Below are 14,607 nucleotides of genomic sequence, written 5' to 3' on the forward strand. Positions count from 1 at the left end.
AAAAAAAAAAAAAAAAAAACTAAACTTTTTATTAGTGTATTTGCCTTCTGTTACATACACAGTGTTAATTATCTTAAACGGCTATCTCATAATAGTCATTTAAAGGAAAGCGGATGATGTTGTTTGGAAACCAGGTCATGTGCTGTCTAGTTTAAAACCACCTGTTTCAAGAGAAAGGTTGGGAATCAGCTGTGGCCAGACTTAACTTGGCCACACGGTCAGTCACCCTCTGCCTGGGGTTAAACACACACACTGGGCGCTTTCAGACAGTCTGTTGTTTTGCTGTGTACTAAAACCAAAAACGTATCTTTAATGCAAAATTTAATCTCTTATGTTCAGTTTTTTCGAGTAAGTAAATGGCAAATAAAGCAAAAGACAGACATTGGCCCAGAATTTCCTAATTGCCCCATCCCTAGTTTAAATTGTAATTTTCTCACGTTATCATTTGTGTATGTTCTCTTTGCTCAACATTTTGTTTGTGCTGCACTTAAACTGTATTACTGGTCAAGGCTGAGGCTGTGTAGTTCTGCTTTTGTAATAAAGGAGATTTAAGCAAAGAAAAGAACCCAGGAGACAACTGAAAATATGTTAATGATTCTAGATTATGTTCACTAACACCACTGGGTTTTCCTTCTTCTTTCTCTTCCTCCTTTTTTTCTCCACAGTGACAGTTATGCGCGTGTGAGAGCAGTGGTCATGACTCGGGATGACTCCAGTGGTGGGTGGCTTCCCCTGGGCGGTGGAGGACTTAGCTGTGTCACTGTCTATAAGGTCACCCGGGCGGAGGACACCAACAGCACCCACAGTGGAGGCAGTGGAGGAAGCAGCAGCAACCTTAGCCCCTGTAGCCCTAGTCCTAGTCCCAGTCCAAGCCCTAGTCCCACCGCTGTGGAGTTCCACATCAAAGGCGAAAGGCTCAAAGACAAATTGGTAAGAGAACCTCAAGTTCATAAATGCGATTAGCGTTTTATGCTACATGGCCAGACATCCAAAGTTGTTCTTTTTTTTTTTTTTTTTTTCTTCATCTGAATGAGATCACTGCAAACCCTGCTGTTCTGGACTCCACTCAAATGCTTTGTCATTCATACATGTACTCACACAGGAAGTGGTTATTAGGCTTTCCTCCGTGGCACAGGTATCGGAAAATGGGAGCAAACTGCGTATTTCTGTGATGAATCATCAGGAAGAACAGGAAATTATTATTTATTTATTTATTTTTTGCGCCTGTCCTGTTTGGTTCTTTAGCCATCAAAATTGTTGTCTGAAGGCCAACAAAGATACCCAACGGATTTACTTTACCAAGTGGATCATCACGGCCTTGCCGTATTGGTCCATTTGATCGACCTTTGTTGTCCTTGTTATTTATTTATTTTATTTTTAGTTGTTACAGACGGGACCCTCCACTGCTTTGTCATTCATACATATACTGACACAGGAAGTGGTTGTTAGGCTTTCCTCCATGGCACAGGTATCTGAAAATAGGAGCACACTGCGTGTTTCTGTGATGAATCATCAGGAAAAACAGGAAATTATTAAAGAGAATAGAATGTGAGAGATGGAAATGCACATTCACTCTGCTTTTCTATCAGTACTCAACTACTTGCCCCCCCCCCCCATGTTTTTTTTTTTTTGTTTTTTTTTTAGAATTCTCTTCCTGACTGTGATGTAAAGACTGTTTAAAGTTAATCTGTCCCTTTTTAACCCATAAATACTTCTTTGTACAACACACTCCGTAGTTAGTGTGGTAAAAATAAAAGTAGAATAATTTTTGAAAGTTCTGATAAATATTTCATTTCAGATATATGCAAAAATATTTATTTTTTCCCAATAAAACCATTTACAGTCAAGCTTCTCCTAACAATTACTTTTATATTTTCCTTTGTAGCCAGAAATGCTAGTTTTCTAATAGGGTTGTCAAACAAAAAATCAGATCTTAATTGATACAGTGGAATTAGCTACTCATTTCAACAGTATTGATACCAACAGTGCCGTTTCTGTCTCATGCAACTGACACAACTTCACATAACACCTCCCCTCACTAGTTACTGAACACATGAACATTCATCCAACACTATTGAGAGGTCAGTAAAGCTCCAGTTTCAACATCATGAAGTACTGAACAGTTATCATAAATGTTAACCTGGCTGGTGCGCACGTTACTGTTAGTTGCTTAACTATTAGCTATTATCCGATAGCCACACACCCTGCCTCACTGGGCATAAACTAGTATACTCTCAGTGCCGCTCCCAGGCTCGGATAAATGGGAGGGTTGCATCAGAAAGCACACGCTGTGGAAATAAGGTACATTTATCGGATAGCCACATCGGTTAAGTTATCATTAAAGTTGTGGCTAGCAGCTGGAGCTAATAATAAAACTATAACGTTAATGTTGGCGCAGGCAAACATTAGTTCTGCCTGTTTGTAATGTTATAGTATACAGAGTTGGATTAATAGGGTAGTACAATTACTTGTGTCTAAAAAGTATTCTCTTAAAGTCCCAGATTGAAGCTAAGAAAGTTGACCAGCAACAGTGGCACCCTACCTTAGCCACAGGATTCGTTTAACAATGAATATATGAAGCTGTGTCAGCAGGCATTGCCTAAGATGTTCACAGGAAATCGCTAGACCTGCATTCTACATGTATTGTCAGATTCTTCTTCTTTTTTTTAATTTTTTTATTTTTTTTACCTGACCCGTTTGGTTCTTTAGCCGTCAGAATTGTTGTCTGAAGGCCAGCAAAAATACCCAACGGATTTGCGTTACCAAGTGGATCATCATGGCCTTGCCGTATTGGTCCATTTGATCGACCTTTGTTGTTATTATTTAGTTATTTTATTTTTAGTTGGTATTGTCGGCTTCTTCGTAATGAAAGTAATGAGGCCCTAATATCAAGTGCTGTGTTGTGGCTTTAATCTGTTTGGCTTATGGAGTAGTTGCTGTAAAGCTCCTGAGACTCATTCTGTGCTGTAGATGTAAAACAGACCCAGTAGATGCACTGGGATAATCCTTGGTCTGTGGTAATCGGGAGTGTAAATCTATTTGTCTGTCAAATGCCAGATGACAAAAGGCGGCCACCATGATGCACAGAATCTGGTGCTTTCTGGCAGATGGTTATTAGAGCCTTCTTACAGCACTGTGCCTAAATGACCTTTTTTTTTCTTTCTTTTTTTTTTTTCTTTCACTGAACACATTTTATGTATGTTTCGTATTTACAGTCCTTGTGTTTTGTGCGTTGGTAACCCAGGATGTGTGTGGCACAGAAAAAGGGTGTGATGGGAACGGCATTGCTCAGACAGGGTATAGACATGGTTCAGAGACCCCGACAACTGTTCTGGGATGTGGTAAAACACCCCTATCACCACCAGAATCCCCAGCCACCACAACAAACACCCAGACATATGTAGGTCTGTCAGGATACCACCCAGTGCCAGGGTGTTGGCATCAACCACTTTGCCACCGGCAGTGTGAGGGCATCAGAAGCAGCGTCCAAGAAGAAAACAGTGCCCCCCCCCCCCCCCCCCCAAAAAAAGGACATAAGAATATGAACTGTGTAATTATGTTGTATGAGTGACGTTTAGACTTAGTGATGAATATCACTAAGGCTCCTTGGTTTGGGTTATGTCTAACATACAAAATAGGACAGTGGTCTGCAAGGTTTTAGATGTATTTTTATTTAGACTTTTTTTTTTTTTTTTGAAGGATACAATTTGGGTGTTTTAATCCAACCAGAAATAGACACAAAGGGAAAAAAGGCAGTGACATCACCGATCCCTGATAGAAACCTGTGAGGAAAATGAATCATAAATGCAGCTATTTTGAAATAAAAAAGACAAGGTTTTTTTTTTTTTTTCCTGAGGTGACTGGAGATGTGGGGGGTGGGATTTAGAGGAATTCGGGAAGCCGAATGTAGTCAAAGAGCAGGAAATGGAGGTGGAGCCAGATAGATGGGAGACGGAAGAGGAGAGGTGGAGGGGGATCTGTCTATAAGCGCAGTGATGCGGCACAGAGTGTACTGGTGATGACTCAGCTGGCTCTCCATATAGCTACCAATCACTCTCCTCCTTGGCCCCCCACCTCCCCTCCGTCTCTCTTTCTCGTTCTCGCTGCTATTCGGTGACTCTCTTAAAACTACAGCTCTAATTGGTTGATGATTACTTACCATGCTGGCTCTCGGATTATGACAAATATCCAGTTAAGCTCTTTCACTCCACCTTGCTTCCTGTCATTCATAGTTTGCAACTCCCTGCAGATTGGTACAGCCGTGCATTCCAGGCTTACTCTAAATGGCATTGCCTTGGAGGCAAGGCCCTATTTGACTGTTTTTTTTGTTTTGTTTGTTTGTTTGTTTGTTTGTTATTTAAATAATTGTTAACACTGTTTGTTTGTTTTGACTTACCAGTAACATTTATAGCTTTAAGTCTTGGAGGGGGTGAGGGTGTGCTGGGTTATTTCACTATGAATCAATGCACCCTGTTGCATTATTCTTTACAATTTTTGTCTTAAAATAATAGCAAGGTTGGAATCATCATTCTGAAAGAAGCCTGATTTCTTGCATTCATGTGAGCATAGTCTCCATCTGTTCCTCTTTTCTTCTCTTACACACTGTCTTGACTGCTCTCTGTCTGTCTCTCTCTCTCTCTGACACTCTCCTCCATTAACATCACTTGCCTCTGTTCCCTTTCTGTCTCTTTTTCTGTCAGCAAGGCTCCTCCTCCTCTCTTTTCTCTAAGCACAATATGGAATGCGGTGTTAAGTATCAACCTTCCATGCAACTGTGATACTTCCTCCTCAGTCGGCCTTGCTGTGCGCTCACCTTACCTGCTCCGGCTCCATTCAGTCTCGCCTCCACAATCGCCCCCAGAGGCACAGCGGACCCCTCCTCCCTTCCCCTGTCCTTGTCACCCCAGCAGCCTCTCACATCCATCCTTCCCTTCTTCTGTGCACTCATCCAGTAGCTCTAGGGTAGTCACGCAGGCTTAACCCTCGCTGCCTCCTTTTCTTGTTAGAGACATGTATGAAACAATGATATGGAGACAGACGCTTGAATTATGTGCAGCACACTTGCAAAGCGACTCACACAGACAGAATGAAATTCAGACCTGAGCACCCCCCCTCTGACACACATACACACATATCATCAACCTCTTGTACAGCTGCCACGTATTAGCCTCTTGAAGTGTGCATGTTGACTGTTGTCCAGATCCACGGGGAACGGTGCCATCTGCTTTCAGCAATCGAGTACTTTGTTTGTGACCGTTATCCTCCGACAAGACATTTGAACCGCAAAGATGCACAGCGTAGCACTTGGGTCATTGAGCTTTTCATCGCACCAGCTCCTGCGCTCACGCATGCTCTCACGCAGATCGCGGTGCGCACAGTCACACATTCACACCCCATTAAGCCACCTCTCGTGCGCGTCAGTAAAAACCTCAAAGACTTTAATGGCCGTCTCTCATTTCATTTAATCTGCCTAGAGGAAGACCGGGAGGCGGCCCAGTAGCCCTGATTAATAATAGGCTTTGGAAACGCAGCCTCTCTCTGCCATACACTTGGGCTCCCTGGCTCCAAAACACCTCCACACACTCCAACTCTCAGGCCACCACTGCTCTTCAAGTTTAACTTTAAACCCCACTATTTAGAATGTGTTTTACAAATTATCTAAGAAGTATGTTGAGTATTGGATTTGGGGGGATTTTCTTTTTTTCTTCTATTTTTGATTTTAGAAGCTCTGGAACTGCCCATATGTGTAGTTCAAATGGCAGAAATCTTCTATGTCTTTTCGTTATATTCCTGTTGTGTTGGAATAATTGAATTTGACACATTACAACAGCTTATGGGGTTGGATTAAACCACACAGGTCAAATTCTGTATCCAGCTATATTAAAACATCTCAAAGAGCACCAGCATGCCTTGGTTCACTTTCAAACTCTTCTGTTTGTTTCTTTTCAGGTGGTACTGGAGTGTGTGCTGCAGAAAGACCTAGTATACAACAAGGTCAACCCCATCTTCCACCACTGGAGGATCAACGACAAGAAGTTTGGACTGACCTTTCAGAGCCCTGCTGATGCTCGTGCTTTTGACCGGGGAATACGGAGGGCCATTGAGGACATTAACCAGGGTGTGTTTTGCCTTTTTGTCTGCATGCGTGTGTGTGTTTGTTTTCTTTTTGCTAGTTTAGAACAGGTCAAACCAGATAACAAAGCCAATAGAAAGCCAACAGAATGCACCTTAACTTAACAGTCCATCAGCCAGCATTGGCTATTGTTTCCATATCAAGAAATCAAGGCAGCCCACAGATTTTTTCCCCTCTACTACCCTCACCACCTTTCAAACTCTTACTCGATCGACAAAACATCACATTTGTTTAGAATTCCCACCTAGAGTTTGCACTGTGTGTCTTAGCAACCATTCAGTACATGTAAAAGTTGGATGTAGATGGATGTATGCACATGAATGTGGTGTGTATTCTACTGGTGTGCATTCACAGCCTGCATTCCTGCTTGTTTATCTTGGCTTGTAAAGGCTGACCTAGCATCTGTTCTAGAAGAGATGTGTGCCGTTGATTACCTTTGATGACTCCTCCGCCAATGCTACCTGCTCTCTCACCCAAGCTTGAACCCTCCTGTGTTATCTTATCAAGCCCAGCTGCCCAGATAAGCTTGCCACATCCGTAGAGACTGGCAATGCAATGCTTTGCTCAGACAGTGGGTGATAGAGGGCAGGAGAGGGTTGGTGGGAAAGACAAGAAACTCATAGAATGGATCGCAACCTGAGATATGGGCTGAGCTTCACTCAGAAGAAACTTGACCAGACTGGGCTTTTGTCCTTCTCTGTCTTGGCAAGATAGTTTGAGGACTGGCTAGACTAGTCTAACAAAATTTTGTATTTGGACTGAATGTGGCATTTATATATTTTAAAGCTAAGATAGGTATTTACTTTATGCGTGGAACTGAGTGGGCAGGTTTAGGTCCTAATAAGCATTATTTTTCAGCACAGTGCCAGAGGTTGCAAAGTCATCCAATTAGTAGGAGAATTGCCAACTCAGCAATCTGCTATCCAGCCCTGTGTTATACAAGATGCTGGTCGACCGGCTGGCTGGCTGGCTGAGGAGCTGTAATATCCTTTACACTCTAGACCCAGGAATCATGGGGAGCATAGAGGAGGTACAGCGGAACATTTGTAAAGGTTTATCGCCACTGAGCATCAGTTGCTTCTTGCCCACAGCCGTTTATCTGAGATTTGAACTTCCTGGGCACAAGTCCACACCATCTAGGTAAAAGGTAGTCATGTAGAACTTGCTTTGCAAGCTGCTTTTCCTGTAAATTTCACATGAAGATAACGAACCGGCAATAATAGCGTACTTCATTATCACAGGGTCATCTTCTAGGATGATTAGTGTCTCTTTTAAACAAACCAAAATTCGCTCCCAGTTTCTTAAATGTCTTCTATTTTGGTACGCTAAAATGATGTGTGGAAACCTGAGGGGTTTTGTTTTGAATGGGGTGTTGGCATTTGAAGATGTGAGCTGGGAAGCTGTTATGGTCTTTTGTCACAGTTTGACAACAAAATATCAGTAACATATCTGATATTCATGATTTGAGGCCGTTTCAGTACTGTTCACATAATCAGATGGCAAAGAGGCATGGATATCTCATGTAGCAGGGCCCGGGTGATTGTGAAGATTCTCATTCAGAGACTGTATAGTCTTGGTGTGCTAATAAATGCTTCGGCTTCTTCCTGTGAATGTCAGCTACAGCAGGTGATGGTGGGGTTTCATTCCCTTGCCTTTCTCTCTCTCTCTCCCCCCTCCCACCCCTGCTGTCCTCTCCTCCCTCCGTTCTCCTCTCTCTCCTGGCATCTTCTGTATTCTGCCAGTGTTGTGTAATGCCTCTCCTCAGTTCTTCTGTATTCCAGTTGCATCGTTCTGCTGCTGGACTGCTGCGTGAATGTGTGTGGGGGAGAGAAGAGGCAGGAAGGGTGTGTGTGTGTGCGTGTGTGTGTGTGTGTGTGCGTGTGTGTGTGTGTGTGTGTGCGTGTGTGTGTGTGCGCACGCGTATCTGCGTGCACGCACACGTGTGTATCAGTCTTGCAGTCCTCTGTTGCCATGGCAACGTCAGGCACATGGCTCAGGCAGCTTTGTGGCCCAGCGCTGCCAGAGTTGGGCTGCAGGAGGCCTCTTTCTCTCAGTAGTGGAGAAATGCATACACACACACACACACACACACACACCTTTCTCCATGTGACTCAGCGACAGACAGACAGACTGATGGACAGACTGTGTCTAACACAAGCTCAGTGAATTCTTCTGTCCTCTCTGTGACAGAGATCACATTACTGTGTTTTTCTGCATTCTCTCTCTGAATGCAGACAGGAAGATTGATGCCTCAGTGCTTTAAATAAAGCCTCAGCCTCAGCCTAAATAAGTGAACCAAAGTTGAAAAAGAACCTATTTTTCCCCCTTGGGTGCAAATATATTCACCACCCCCCCCTCCCCACATTCAGATAGTTTTGTTCTTGCTTTCTACAGCATTGCCAAACTGAAATGTCCTTAAACATTGATTCTTTTTTTTTTATTTATTTTTTTCAATGTATAAGCTGGTGCTTTCATCAGTGGTTTTTATGTGTTAATTTAAGCTGACTGAAACCACAATAATTTGATTGGCTGTACCTGTGCACGGATATTTTTTAGTAAATGGCTGCATTTTATGTTAATTCTGACCATATGCTTGGAAGTGCATAGGTATAACTCATCGTTCTGAACTCAGCTTTTAGATTTTATACTTCTGATGATATTACCTGGTGAATATTATCAAATTATTAACTTTAAATGTGATTTAACAGTTCTTTATACAACGTTATGCACATATTAACTCAGATTTACTTCAATTATTGTTCTGTAAGAGTAAATGTCTGCTGTCTGTAAAGCAACACACACCTGCACGAATGAGTGGTTAACTGGTGGCATCTTTTAGTTGTGTAATGCTTTATTTTTGGTTATTTTTCTTGGATTTGGTTACATTAACAGCCATATATTACACATACTAAAAATGTAGGTTTATTCCAAGAAAAGTTTTTATCTTATGTCACAAAACGGTGGTGTTGCATTCTGCTTGTTGTGATCTGACAAACCTCAAGACTTCACTGGACTACGTGCAGGGAAATTGGCAGACTTTATTCAATTACACCTTCACCAAGCTTTAAAAAAAATATTCAGACTGCATACATTAAACAAGTTATTTCACATTGTTGACATAAGCACCATTAAAATGTTTTCTTTTTAAAAGTGATGTTTGTGACAATAGTGTTCAGCAAAACACTATGAAAATATAAGTAGTGTACGTGTCTTTCTTAAGATTGACTTCTCCTGTAGATTGTGTAATGTGTGCAGTGATGAAAAACGTTAGCTCTTTCCTGCACCTTGGTAACTGAGGTGTTTGGGGTGCGAAAATGGCACGTGGGTTTTTAGCCGAGGTCACGGTTACATTATTCTCTGCATGCTTATTTTATTAACTTCTGTGAACCCCACTAACACAAAGCAGCTTTCATTTCCCCATTAGGCCACAGGCAGAAGAAAGCAGAAGTCTTGAACTATTCCGGCCCGACAAGAGTCAGCGTGGTAACTTTAAACCATGCTTAGGGGGGAACAGTTTGAGAAACAAACAAACAAATATAAATATTTTGTTGGTAGAAGGAAGTTGCTGAAAGATTCAGACTGACGCAGGTTGTCGCCTGGGTTCTTTGAATTTTTACCCTCTAGTCTTCCCTTGCTTTTGTCAATCAAATTTAGCTATGAGAGTTTTGTGTTGTATACTTTGCCTCTTTGAGCTGTTGTTGAGTTCTCGTACCTTTCTCTCTTTCAGGTTGTCGACCGTTTGGGGAGGGCGATAATCCAGAGGATGGACTACCGGTGAGTGACATTAAGGTTTAGTAAAGAAAACCTGTGTTGCTATGACTGAAAAGAGTGAAGTTCTCTCTGCTTTGTCACCGACTCTGAAATGACATGATCCACATGTTTGGTTGGGGTCTGATCTGTCCCAGCCAGGTGCTGACACCTGCCTTTGTTGTCTCACAGTTGTTCTTAGAGATTTACAGATGTTTAACCAGTGTCAGCCAGACCCTGAGGGGAAGCTGGGTGTTGGCCAGCAAATGTGGTGTACTCTAACTCTGCAGCTGTCAGTCTTGTCGAGATTGAAGATGATATATTATCACCTGGAGCATTCATCTTTACTAGTCAAATAAGGCTTTAGGATGTTGATGTTGTCTTAGCTGAAAAAACAAGGTACTTTAAGGTGCTCAGTAGATAGTTGTGAACTCGCGTTTAGCCTGTTTAAGCTAATCTCTCCATGATGCTGACGTCAGGGTCGCATCTCGTAAGACTCTTTATTCTTCCTTTGCGTGAAGATAGGACTCTGACTTTAGCTAACTAAATTTGGGACCAACTAAACCTGTACACAATAACTGCATGCACCATGTATTGTACCAACAACAACACTCAGTGCCTTTGCACAGCGGTTGACTGTCACCATGTGTGTTTAAGAATGTCACGTTCTCTTTAGCAGAGAAAGGCAGCAGGTGTATAGTTCAAGGCAACACACCCTTGCTAATTTGTTTTAGATATCTGTCCTTTTACAGGAAAGCCAGCCACCCACCTGTTCTGCTTCTGATTGCAAATTTGATAAAGGCACATTAGTAGGAAGGGCAGCTCTTGTAGGACACATTTAGTGACAGTATAGAAGCCTCTGACACTGTTAAGCAATCCAATGCGCCAGTGCTGTAAAGAAACCCTACACATAATAATGATTAACTGTTGTGCAACACTGAGGTGTGTTGATTCACCTCTGATCATTTCCTCCACTCTGCACACTGTATATGGAATAGACAGAACCACGTTTGTGGTCTCTTGTTGACTTCATGCTGGACCTCATGTGAATTAAATTTTTAGCTATGAACCTCCCAGAGGCTTATACTTACCTCTGATCTGCTCTGTACTTGCCCATCTGCATGATGCAGACTAGAAGAGCAGTGATGGAGAAGAAAGTGGTGTTCCAGTTCTTGTGGCAAAGTTCCTCTTTAAGGAATCAGCCTGAACATACAGGAAATCCAATGGCACCGCTGTTGCTAGGCAGCGGGGGGGAAGGAGGGGTAAGGGGTGCAGCCAGAGAGGGGTAGAAAGGGGGTGTTCAGCAAGCCACCGAGGGTGTCACCATGGTGATTTGGCATCCGAATGTTGCGGTCAGAGACCTGGGCTACAGAAAAAGAGAAGTGAACCAGAGGCTGCGGCCAGAGAAGCAGCAAATACCACCACACAGCAAAGTGTTAGCCGAGCTGTGTGGCTCCAAGCTCCATCACGAAGTCACGTCAGTGTCTGTGCAGATAAATGATGACTTTCAAAAACAAAAAAAAAAGTACAGAAGCTTTGCTGCATGTCACCCCCTCCCAACCTTTCTGTGGCTCCCTCCATCTGCCATGTGTGGGTGTGTAAAAGGCAAAATGCAAAAAAAGCATAAAAGAAAGAAAGAAATTGTTATGACCACTAGAGGTGGGAAATGGATAGTAATTTCATTCACTTCACACAGAGTCATGAAATAATCACTCTAGTAAGTCAGATTAGTTGCTGTATTTGGAGCGTGTGCACTTTCTGCTAATATTTGGCACCAGAATGTTAATAATTGTATCACAAGAGGAAGCGGTGTGATGATGCATCAAGATTTCAAAATGTTGTCCCACCCCTGGTTGACCACACGTGTAGTTTTTATTAGTGGTAGGTCTTTTTAGAAGCAGTAGCAGCTCTCTATGGATTTGCTGTGACCTTGTGCCAAAAACAGATGCCAGAGGTTACCGGTACCATGAAGCCTTGTTTTTGTTCCTTGATTAAATGGCTCTAAAAATCGACGGGTATCAAAATTTGCTGGAATTCATCCTAGCCTTGCATTGTTACAAAGATTTGTGTGCGTCGTGTATGTGCACGCACACACGCGTGAACTGTCAGTGTTCGTGCGCTGAAGATGGTCTTCTCCACCCACATCCTGCCCACTGAGGCTGAGCACCCACATGTATGCCCTTCACAAGCTTACCACATTCTTCCTCTCACTCAAAAAACACACACACACACACACACACACACACACACTGAACATGCAACATATTTCACCCATAGAGAAAAGTGGTTGCACAACACCCTACTCAGCTGTGATGACCCACTGCCAGGAATTATGCTGTACTGCTACAGTCCTTCCGCTAGTACTAAGTAAAATATGTATGTGAGGATTTTTTGTTCTTTTGTTTTTTTTCTTTTCTCGAATACCACAGGAAAACATCCACATCTAATTTAGAACTGGCAGGAAGTTTTCTCTTATCTGTTTTGTACACATGGGTTTTGTTGGCCAGTGAGTTTCACAGCCTCATTCTGACCGATGATGTCGTTTTCTATGAGACATCTCTAAGCTGTGAAGAAAAGTAATTTAAAGTAGCCATTTGACATTTTATGAAATATGCCTTTTATTCTCTTTTGCTGTGAATTTGACAAAAATCTACAAAAATGTATTTGTAGATTGATGTAACTCAGCAGGCCAGAAGTTGGTTACATACATCTCACCTCATTCTTACAAATAAAGACTCACTTCCGAAAACAGCCAACCACTCCTTTAGGACACATCAGGAGTGGGCTTTTTTAAAATGTTACATTTTTTTATTTTAAGCTGGCAGGACCCAGAGATGAGCACCCATCAGGCTTCTTTCTAGCCTGTGAGAAACAAGCTCATAGAGAAGTAAAGCATGTATTCATGTTTGCATTCAAATATCCAGGCACGCACACAAAACGTTCCTTTGCTTTGTTGAAGTGTGTGTCGTAAGCTTTTAGTATGTGGGCCAGCCTTCCCTGTCCTCAACCCCTGTGCCTTTGAGGGCGGAAGTGCATGGATCCCTGATGTTGGTGTGGAGCCAGGTTGCCCGTGGCTCCGCACCACCTACAACGCCCTCTCTGCATTCCTCCCCCTTCTCGTCTCCTCCCTCAAACAGCCACATCTCTAGGGTCAGATCAGCTCCAGATTGGCCCCCACGCATGCCTTTGAATAGTGGGGGCTTGGGCTAGCACTTTAAAAGGAAGCCCAAGTCTGTTTCCCATTTGCCCCGCCGCCCCTCGCTCCTTTCTCTCTTTCTCTCACATACACATACAGCTGTCATCTGGCTTTTTAAGTTCTCTGCTGCATTTCTCCAGCTGGAGCTGGTTTATGACATTCCCTCGGCAGACTCTTTGGCCTCTCGCTCCCTCTTCCCCCCCCCTCTCTCTCGCTCTAGCTCTCTCAGACGCGCACACACAAATACAACACAATCTCATTTTTTCCTGCTCTGTTCTTTCTCTTCCCTCTGCCTCCAATGTCTCCTGTTCCTCACATTCCCCTGCAGACGCTGTCGATGTGTGTTGCACCACTTGGTATGTTTGGAGGCAATGAAGGAACAAAGTCACACACACGCACACAGACCATGTGTTAGCAGTCTGTGGGGTGGGTGGGGTAGGGGGCTAGTGGAGGAAAGGGGGGGTCAAAGGAAGCATCTCTTAGCAACCACAGGACAGTAATTACTGTAGCAGCAGCTGGGAGCAAACCAGATTTCCGCTGTGCGTTAAAGCACTGGCGTGGGCTACTTTACACACGGCACTGACTAACTACAGCCAGCACCACCTCCACACACAGAAAAGAGAGAGGGAGAGAAGGTGGGAGAAGGAGAAGAGAGGAGGACTAACCCTGCTTTGATGAGGTCGAGATGTGTGTGTGGGGGGGAAAAGAGGGTCAGCTAGCCAGTGCATACGAGGCTCGAATACGGTCCGATCGAACTCGAAGACGCCTCGGCATGCATCCATCTGTGTTTGTGTATTTTCGGTTGCGACACGCAGAGAGAAAGAACCTTCAGTTTAGCGGGGTCACTTTGAGACATCACAGGAGCGTTTAGAAATAGGCAGGCACGTCCGTGAATGTGAAGTTTAGCCTCGTTTTGAGGGCGACCGGTACACAGTTCTGCTTATTTTCCCGTATCTCGCGTGAACGTTTGAATAAGCTGGAAGTTGTGAACATAGTTGCACTGAAATCAAGCTCCACAAAATATCACAAGGCTCTTAACATAATAACTATCCTCCCCCAACTCTCATCACCTCTGCATGCATGAATCATGAAAATCACTGCTGCTTTTGATTTTTGTTGCCATGAGTACTTAAAGTATGAGGCTATTGCTGTTGGAGGCTCCTTTTTTAAATATAATTTCTGTAGATGTGTAAAAATATTTTTCCTGCATTTGATGTCCTCTGTGTCATTCACAAGATGTTATTTATAGGCCGATTGATGTCAACAGTGAGCTTTCTTCTTGTAATTGTTGGAAGGAATTAATTGTTCGCTTTCACGTTGCAGCGCATGGTTTCCAACATCTCTCTTTTTTTCGGCATTGTCAAGAGCCTTTTTAGGCCAGTGTTTGTAGATTTTTGCATCAGCTAAAATGTTTGTGGGAACACATGCAAGGCTGATGGGAACTCTGAGTTCTTAACAGAAGGGTCTTGAGTCATCTACACAGCTCAGTCATTTGGACAAGCGTGGGTGCAGGATGCCCCCTGGTGGTTAA

General features: G+C 43.2%; 1 protein-coding gene across 1 annotated transcript in view; it reads left to right on the top strand.

Annotated features, from left to right (window-relative positions):
• The window catches only part of spred1 (sprouty related EVH1 domain containing 1), a 40,225-nt gene that overhangs the window by 19,262 nt on the left and 6,356 nt on the right, over nucleotides 1-14,607 (top strand). The window contains exons 2-4 of the mRNA XM_085256935.1: nucleotides 666-930; nucleotides 5,950-6,118; nucleotides 9,861-9,907. Of these exons, the coding sequence (XP_085113061.1) occupies nucleotides 666-930; nucleotides 5,950-6,118; nucleotides 9,861-9,907 (481 nt within the window). The remainder of the gene's footprint in view (nucleotides 1-665; nucleotides 931-5,949; nucleotides 6,119-9,860; nucleotides 9,908-14,607) is intronic.

The sequence above is a fragment of the Mchenga conophoros genome, linkage group LG19 (assembly GCF_057382185.1).
Source record: "Mchenga conophoros isolate Kocher_MC1m ecotype Shallow Benthic linkage group LG19, M_conophoros_male_GT1.1, whole genome shotgun sequence".
NCBI classification, from domain to species: domain Eukaryota; kingdom Metazoa; phylum Chordata; class Actinopteri; order Cichliformes; family Cichlidae; genus Mchenga; species Mchenga conophoros.